Source organism: Gossypium raimondii, chromosome 12 (assembly GCF_025698545.1).
Source record: "Gossypium raimondii isolate GPD5lz chromosome 12, ASM2569854v1, whole genome shotgun sequence".
Classification (NCBI taxonomy): domain Eukaryota; kingdom Viridiplantae; phylum Streptophyta; class Magnoliopsida; order Malvales; family Malvaceae; genus Gossypium; species Gossypium raimondii.
The window spans coordinates 47,447,326-47,456,960 of NC_068576.1; the positions used below are offsets into that span (position 1 = coordinate 47,447,326).

Sequence of the window (9,635 nt, forward strand, 5' to 3'; positions counted from 1 at the left end):
AAGTTACAATATTTTAAATTTGTAAGTGGGTATAACTTTTAAGTATTTATGATGAGTTCTCAATTATGTTGGAATAATATTACTATTGAGAACTTATTAGAGAAAACCTTTTCAACTGCTCGTGCTCAAATGTGCTCCTACATTAGCGATACCATGAAAATAAAATGTTTAAAGATATATTATGAATTAATGTCATGTTTACTTATGATTGATTTAAATAACGAGTTATTAAATGAAAACATTAAGCTGTTGTATTAGATATGCTCCATTTTATGAAGTGAATGTAGCAATATATAAAGATGCAATCTTTGAAGTGGAAATGGTAAGTGGTTTTATAATAATCGTAAAAAGATGGCCATAATAATTCTTCTCACCACTAGGACTAGAAAATGAAGATAATGTGGAGACTGATAATAAGATTCTGCTAAAATTAAGTTTAGTGGTTTCATCCTATATTCCAACTTTTAATTGTTGTTCATTTATGATATGTTTATACTACAGCTTTGCTTAATTTTGCACATATATATACAAATGAAAATTTGTTTGTGCGAATTTTGAAAATTGATAGATTTCATTTGCAATATAAATGCACATGGTTTAGGCTATGATTTTATTGTATTGAGTTTAATGTTTTATATTTGGATGCTTCAAAGACAAAATTTATAATTACCTCTCAACTTATTAATTTGGTGTTTTCTTCAATACAATACTAGTATATCTACTTGTATGGTCAAATCACATGTAATGGTAAACTAGAAGTTTATCTTAGTATTGTTGAATCACGTGCATAGTAAATCAAAGTTATTATTAGTCCAAATATACTAATTAATTGACATGATCGGTTAGACCATCTCAATAAATAATGATACGCCAAAATAAGAATTTAGATGAAAGTTTATTAAGGAACTCAAGATTCTTTGTTTTAAAGATTTTCAAGTGTTGTTTTTTCTCAAAGAACATGAATTATTAGAACCTCTCTAATAAAAGTTGAGATTGAATCTCTAGTATTTCTGAAAGAAATATGGGCTCATTTATCTAATAAGTGGATGTTTTGACATAATTTTGGTAGATGCATATACAAGTTAATCTCATGTGAGTTATTAACTTGCAACTTGTAGTTTGCGAGATTACTTGTTTAATGGTTTGTTTAAGAACAAAACTTTAAGAAATGCAATCGAGATAATTTTTGCTAACGTTGGTAAGTTTATTTCTCAGGCTTTCAATGATTATTGAATGTTAGATTTTTAGTGCGAGTAACAATCGCAAAAGATCTGTTGTTTATACGTATGGTTTAGCAAAATTTATGAAGTAAATGTCTCTAACTAGTAACTAAATCATATCTTTTGAGAACAAAACTTTTGTATATAAATAAGGATATGATATTTTACATGAAGCGTCACTTGTACGTATCATGCCAATAAATTATGCTAAAAACTCCCCATTACAATTGGCTTTTGGTGAAGATCCAAATATAACCCATTTTAAAATTAGAAGTTTTTAATGTGCGTATATGTTTAAGTTGCTCCACTACAATGCGCAAATAAGTATTTAAAGAATGTTGGGAATATATATTAATTATATATCTTCTTGTATTATTAGATGTTATGAATGAATTAGAGATTTAATTATGATACGAGTTTATTACTATTTTGATTTGACAATTTTTTAATATCAAGGAGAGCGAAATAATAGTGGATGAAATAATTACTTGGAAAGAATTATCATTATATAGATTCTCGTAGAAAGTAATTTGAACTAGAAGTTTAAAAGGATAATTCATTTTATAGCAAGTTAACCGTTAGATGAATTTATTGACCTGATGAGAATAATCAAGTGTTATATACCAACAAATGTTTTTATTTGAACCAAAGTCTCATTAGAACAATCTGCTAGAATAATTGAAAATAATGCACGCTTGAAGTATGGTAAACCTATTGGTTTCAAATATGAAAATTCTTGCAAAAAAAAAATCAATATGGTTAATAATGGAGGCGGGTGCTCCTGAAGAGACTCAAGACATAACTAATTATTTAAAATCTAAATATGAAAACAATGAAAAAAAAAGAGATCTCAATAAGTTATGTCAATACGAGAAAGTATAGAATCGTGGAAAATAGAAAATTGTCGATAATGATTTTGCATGCAATATTATTGTTGAGACAATGAGGAGATGCAATATTATTGTTGAGACAATGAGGGGGATCTTGAATAAAATTGTCAAGAAACATAGACATGTGTAGATTGGCCAAAAAAAAAAACAAAAAACAAAAACGCAATTCATGTAGTATTAAATTTGTGAAGTTTGTGGACCAGTAGTCCAAACATTTAAATGTAGAAAGTTAGTGGGGTTCAAATTATGAGAAGATATAATATTCTTTTGTGGTTGATGCAATAACTTATATATATATATATTATTAAGTCTAGCAAATTATGAAATATTTGACATGGGTCTTATGATTGTTGTTACAATATTTATGCGAATCACTATATAGTGGAAGTTTATATTAAACTCCTTGAAGGATTTAGAACACCTGGAAGTATATAGAAATTCTCGTGAAATTATTTGATACATTTGAGTAAATATTTATATGAATTAAATTGATTTGAACATATGTGATAAATTCGACTTAGTGAATAATAGTTAAAGTAAGATTATAATCCAACTTTAGCATGTATAGAGGATCATGATCAAAGTTTACTAAGATTATTGTTGGAACTCTTGAAGATATTAAAATATGCTTCCCCAAAAGTATTCATCACTCGTAACTTTCGGAAGAATGATAATATAAATATTTAATATACGATCATAATTTAGAGAGATTTAAAGTTTTCTAGAGATGTTTGATATTTTGGATTTTGATTTAGTATAAATATATTTTATCTTGCATACTTATAAAATTTTCCTTAAGAGTACGTCGCATTGTTCTGTTCCGAATTCTTGAAACAAAAATAAAAAAAAGATGAAGAAAAGAATGTTTGGAGGAATATTTTGGTTTAAATATAAAATAAGAGATAAAAGCATTCTGCCTTGGAAGGGGAAGTTGCATTGATACGATGGGCTTGGGAGAACTCAAATCTCCCAACATGTGAAACAAAATGGTTTGTAAATAAGACAAATTAATGCACCAAATCGTAAAATATAGTCCTACGTATATAGCCATATATTGGAGAATATAGCAAAAGCATGATCGTCATTCGTCTCTTTCTGTATGAAAACTGCGACTCAAATATCAATCTCTCTGGTCCCGATGGGGTATCGGCTTTGCTTTTGCCAGCTGTAATCAACAACGTTTCGCTTCTCCTGGTTTTAAATTCGAAATTCAGCAAACATACATACATACATAATGTTCATGAAAGAATATTTCGCAATGGAAACAGAGACCAAATAACTTAAAAGAGGAGAGATACTTGCAACTTTGGTTCCACTTCCCAGAAGAGAGAAAGAAGCTATACATACATACATGGATATAACCCCCACCATAGCCACAGAGGTTGATTTATATAATATAAATTAGCATGATACCAAAACATGCTCCCCATTTCCATTAATGTGGGCAAATTACATGGAAAGGAAAACCGAACCTCCACTGTACGCACGTCTTCATAGCTTAACAACAAAATCTAAAGCGCAGTTGTGGACCAAAACAAAAGATCCTTTCCTTTTTCCAAAAACGCATAACTAAACTCTAAGCAGGTAAACACTGAGCTCAGGGCCTCCGGAACCATCAGGATTCATCATGTAAAAGGCTTCCGAGTCTTTAGACCCAACAACCCTCTCGAACTTGGCTCTCATGTACATCAGCTCACCTTCGGACCCAGCTCCATTGTCATTGCAGTTTCCTGGTAGCACACCCGCACCCATTGAAATTGGCTCCACCGCCTTTAACACTTTCCACTCTTCGGCTCCGCACTCGCGCCTCATTGCGAACCCACATTTCTTTCCATTGCAGTAAGTCCTCCAAACAGGCTCATTCAGCAACTTCACCCCTTTCTTCCCCATCGTCTTTTCACACTCTAAGGCAATTCGAACCAATCCAGAAGCCATTTCCCGAACTAAAACACTAGTCGGTGTTGCAAGTTGGATTAAAAATGCTGGACTTACTTTTGCTTCTTCTTGAAATGCAAAGTGGACGTGACCACGCCGATATCCAAACAGGGTTCCTACCACTCTGGTGCCTAAACCTGAACGATATGCTGATGTATTCTTCCCAAACACACTGAGAGCCGACCGAAGTCTGGAAACTGACACAATTGGAAGCTTCTTTCTTGGTGGTGGAACTAAAGAAACTCGACTGGCCACTGGGATTCGGAGCTCCTCTGCTTCCTTAGCTTCCTCACAAAAATGCGAGGAGGAGCTGAAGGTTAGGATTTCTTCCTCGTTGTCATCATCATCTTCCACCTTCTTTTTCCAGTTGAAATATCTCCTGGAGAAGGAGAAAGAAGAATCGTGGGGGCTCTTGGCTGTGATTGTCTTCATATGGGAAGGAAAGAAAGAAGGAACTAAGCAACTCCTAGAGCCTTTGATAGTCAAGTTTCGGTGAGTAAAGAGAGAAACAGGTATATATAAATAAAAGAGTGTGACTATGTATCTATTAACTTTTCAGTAGTTGTGGGGTGGATTTATTCTTTGCGTCTTAATGCCTTTTTTGTCAGCATTGTAGGATTGAGGGGGGACTTGCAAGGAAATCCTGACAAGGGAGGTTGAGCAGCCCCACCTAACTGTAACAGTAGTAAAAAAAAAAATATATATATATATATATATATATATATATATATATAAAAGAAGATGGAGAAGCTAATAGAGAGAGAAAGAGACTTGAAAACAAGTAGAGGAGAATAGCGGGAATCTGAGGAGACAATAGCTGAGTGTGATTTCTTTTTCATGTGGGGGAAGAATAGGCTGAAAATAAGGGCAGTGTGGGGTAAAGACCAGAGAGTGAAAAGGAGAATTGACTGTCTACTCTGACTTGCATTGGAAAGTGTTAAAAGGATAGGTAAAACCACACCAACCTTACCCACCATCTCCAGTATTCCACCTTTGGGTTCTTTCAGCTCCTGTCTTCATTTGCAATTGCAATACAACAGTAGCCCGCCGTAGCCCCAACCTCAATCCCCCTTCTATTCTATGCTAATGCTACCACCTATAACTTATGATCCAGCCAGACTCCGTGTTTTGCATCCTTTAATGTCTTTTTCTGAATTTGAAAAAATGATTAGCCCGACTCGCTGTTTCAAATAAAGCAGCTGGCGCATGGTCTTTATCGATTCAGCATTGTCTACGCTCTGTCTAGGTTAAAGCTAACTCTTCTTTTACCTTTTAATTCTCAGTCCACATATCATTACAATTATTCCTTCCTTTCAAATTTTCAATACCATCTGGAAATAAAAAATAGTGTATATAATACTCCACAGAACAGAACTAATACTACGAATATTATAATTCTATTTTGTTGTTTAATATAAAAATATTGAAAAAGGTAGAATATGGAACTTGATGTAATGCTGCCAAACCATCACCCACTAGCAAATTAGCAGATATCAGGTCTCCAGAAAGCAAACGAAAGGAAGCTCCTATGATTTGTTAAGTTGTATGGTGGAGTATCAAATGTCAAAAAAGTTTGAACCTACTCATAATGACTATTGTGACCATTGAGCCAATAAATTTCATGCAAAAGAATGAGCTAAGAATAAGATAGGTTACAACCAAGGCAACCATCTTTTTTTGGTACATATGTTTGAAATTTGAGCTTAAAAAACTGATTTAGGGTTGTCTCTCTCCACTATAGCCACAGACAGTCCTTAGGTTAGGGTCAAGACCGGTTGAATTTTGGATCACCATGATTAAGTCCCATCCACATGCAAATTGTTAGAAAATGGCTTGTTTAACCTTTTTTTTCTAATTTATGGGACCGACCTAATTCACGGACCAACTAACCAGGATCCCATCAAGATCCTTAAGTTGAAGTTGACCTAATTAAATCTGAAGTATGAAGGTTTTTCCTGTACCACCCCTAACCACTTTATTTAGATATATATAAAATGATCTTACTCAACAGCTTAGGAAGTCAAAGTTTAAGCAACAAATAATGCATTAAATGTAGTATAAATTAACAATACAAAAAAAAGAAAAGAAAAAAAAACAGAGACCTATGTGGATAGATGACCAACCAAAAGGTCTTGAGCATAAGCCATGAGGATAATTTATCAATCAAAGCAGGAGAAAATAGGTCACTAGCCAAAGATGTAAAACGTTCAGCAGAGACGGAAGCCAGATGGGCTGACCGGGTCCTAATCAGCTGCTCCAATTAGTGAATTCGAAATTTATAATGCTTACCTTAATATGTACATCCAATTCAATTACCTAAGAAATAATCAAATGTATAATTGGCGGCCTCTCAAATTTTTTTTTAAATATCCTAAGTTACATTATGAAATAGGAAATTTGATATTATATTTAGTGCATTATTAGTGGAAAAAAAATTCCACAAACTCGAGTTAAATCATTATAAGTGTTCTTTGAATTATATTTAAAATTTAATCATCTTAAATAATAACCTTATATATTTGATAAAATTTTTGGTATAACCCTCATTGATATTAATATATATTAGTTAAATTCTTTTCTTCAATTTTTAATGAATGTATATTTATATTAATTATTAAATTAATATTATTCATTCCAAACAAAAAGTAAACATTATAATATTATACAACGATGAGTATTTGGTATATTGGCGATATGTTTTTTTTATATTTCACAAGTAATCTTAAAAATTAGCATGTTTTTCTTTTCATTTAAACATTTATATTTTAATATTTTACTATACTCTTATAGGACATTGTCAATCCCTTATCTTACTTGTGAAATATAAAAACTCTAGTAGTAGTGTGTCAAATAATCTCCGTTGTACAAGTCTTATGTTTTTATTGTGATATTAAATATTTATATATTAATTGTATTAAATTTTTGAAAGGATTTTAATTTTACTTTTTGAAGGATAATTTTGCAAGAAAACTTGGAGTTTGTTTTGCAAATTTGAAATCTTTGTGATAAAATATATAAGATTTTGTAAAATAAATACAAAATTATAAAAATATTTATAAATAAATATTGCTTTTCTCATTTTCTAACATGAAATTTATTTATTAAAATAACAATTTTATAAATAAAATCATAATCTTATAAATAAAATAATTTAAGGGAAAACAAACCATGAAGAAGACTTGCGCATATTCAACATTTTCATTTTTTCAATATTAACAACTGTCATATTCAAGTTGGGTCAACAACTGTAATTTGAGGTCGAAAAGGGGTGAGAAATGATGTCTTTAGGTTGTTCAAAATGGATTTGTTGCGTTTGAGGTTGTGCTTGAGGGTGGACATTATTGATGGGTGTATAGGTGAGGATGAAGTTTTGGAGACCCATTACGTGGAAGGCTGTAATGGCCCAAATTCAAAGTTATCGGAATAGTGGTTTCGTAACCACAAATCCGATTTAAAGATAAATTTATTTTAATATTTTTGCATGAATATTGATATGATAGGAAAATCGTATGAAAATATTGATAGAAAAATTTTACCGATTTAGTGGTTAGTTAGAAAAAGAAATTATTGAAGAAATTGGGTAAAAATAAGGTATCGAGACTTTGATCTCGTAAAACCGAGTCAAAAATAATTTTATAAATAATTATGAAATATTAGTAATATGGTATAAAAATTTCGTTAGAAAATTTTAATGTTTGGATAGTCAATTACGTAAAAAGGACTAGATTGAAAAGGTGTAAAAGTTACTAGAAGGATTAAATAGTTCAATTGTTATATGAGGAGGGACATAAATTGCAAATAATCCCAAAAGAAGATATTTTGGGCGGCATACGTTGAGAAAAATCAGGAGAATTGAAGAATTAAGGGTAAAATTGGAATATTGCAAAAATTGCTTTAAAAGTTAGGACTAAAGTGGAATATCTAGAATTCTCTTCATATTTTCTGCATTCTCATCAGCCAAAAACGTCCCAAGGGTTTCTTCAAGCTGGTTTTTCATAATTTTTTCACCAATTGAGTTAATGCTTTCCTTTTTCTTGTAATCTTTGTGTTTCTAAGACTTTTACAACTAGGTCCTATTACTAAATTCATTAGCTTTTGATTTTATGAATGAAATGGAAAGTTGCTATGAATATGTGCTGGAATTTTATGATGAAATAGGATAAAAGTGAAGCTTTAATTTGTTTATGAGATGATTTTATTAGGTGATTTCAATAGAAATTGATTTGTAGGACCTAATTGTGAAAAAATTTGGAATTAAAGTCTAATGCTAAAATTATGATTTCAAAAGGTTATAAAGTAGTTTAAAGTGATGGAATAATGTGTTAATTTAGGAAAAATCAGCTCAATTGAGAGGTTAATTGAGCAAGGATGAAATTGTCATTTATTGAAAGTTTAGGGAAAAATGGTAATTAACCTCATGCACTAAAACAGTTTGGACAGCAGCAGTAGGTTAACTTTGAAAAATCACCAAAAATTTTAGAAATTGAATTAGAGGATTAATAAAATATTAAATTAAAGCTTATTGAGTCTAGTTTCTTATAAAAGAAATGGTGTAAGCAATGGAATTGTAAATCATGAGATATAATAGGTTTTGTGAGACAAGGTCAGAATGAATTCGGGTTCCCCTGTTCTGACTTTGGAAAAATCATTAAAAATTGTACAAAAATTATTATGAGTTATACTTTATATCGTTAGAATACTTAATGAGTCTATTTTCAGAAGAAACAAACAGAAACATCATCCGAATTCTGTACAATGAGATAATTAATTTTTAGTGAAGAGGGGTTGGAACTGTCAACAAGTGAAATAGGGGAAACTTTAAAGAATAAAATGTACTTATTTGCTAGGAAAAAAATTCTGAAAATTTTATGGTAAGAGGATATGCGAGTCTAGTTTCAGGGAAAATTAACGGATCTTAATTTGGAGTTCCGTAGCTCAAGATATAAATAATTTAGTAACTGTGACTTAGTAAGACAGCTTTGAATGCACTATAAATAATAATGGAATTTTAGAGAATGTTACATATGAACATGAAATGTATTAGATTAATGATTAAATTTATTTATTTAGATCCGGAAAATTCAAATACGAAGCTAGATCGAGGAAAAGAAAAAGTTCGGGATTAGTAGATTTTTATTTACGAACAAGTATCGAGGTAAGTTCGTGTAACTTGAATTATATTCATAAATGCTTGAAATGTTTGTTATTGATGTGAATATGATTTGGATGTTTATTGTATGATAACTGATGAAGTATTGATATTCTTGATGAAAAGAGGAAATAAATCCCGGTTGAATGAAAGGAAAATTCGATGGATCTCTGAAAAAGAATTGACGGTAAAAAGGATCTAGCTCGGACGGGTGATCCTATCCTAATATAGCCCTCCCGAAGAATATGTGGAAAATGAATTTAGCCCGAACGGGTAATCCAAATTAGGGTCTGAATTTAGCCTGGACTGGTAATTCAGATCCAAGCTCATTAGAGTAATTGTCATTGCAGGGGATTTAGCCTGGACTGGTAATCCCGACAATACTCTGTGAGTTTATATTACAGGGGATTTAGCCTGGACCGTAATCTCTTTGTAAGGATG

At 31.4% G+C, this 9,635-nt stretch overlaps 1 protein-coding gene across 1 annotated transcript; it reads right to left on the minus strand.

The window, feature by feature from the left end:
* Positions 1 to 3,405: 3,405 nt before the first annotated feature.
* LOC105764584 (protein MIZU-KUSSEI 1) lies at positions 3,406 to 4,557 on the minus strand. Its single transcript, XM_012583219.2, has one exon. It carries the CDS (start codon positions 4,475 to 4,477, stop codon positions 3,680 to 3,682), a length of 798 nt encoding a protein of 265 aa, XP_012438673.1. The 5' UTR covers positions 4,478 to 4,557; the 3' UTR covers positions 3,406 to 3,679.
* Between the last annotated feature and the right edge of the window lie 5,078 nt (positions 4,558 to 9,635).

Bases quoted from the DNA above. Each gene is read 5' to 3' on its own strand.
- LOC105764584 (XM_012583219.2), bottom strand. From the start codon at position 4,477: ATGAAGACAATCACAGCCAAGAGCCCCCACGATTCTTCTTTCTCCTTC.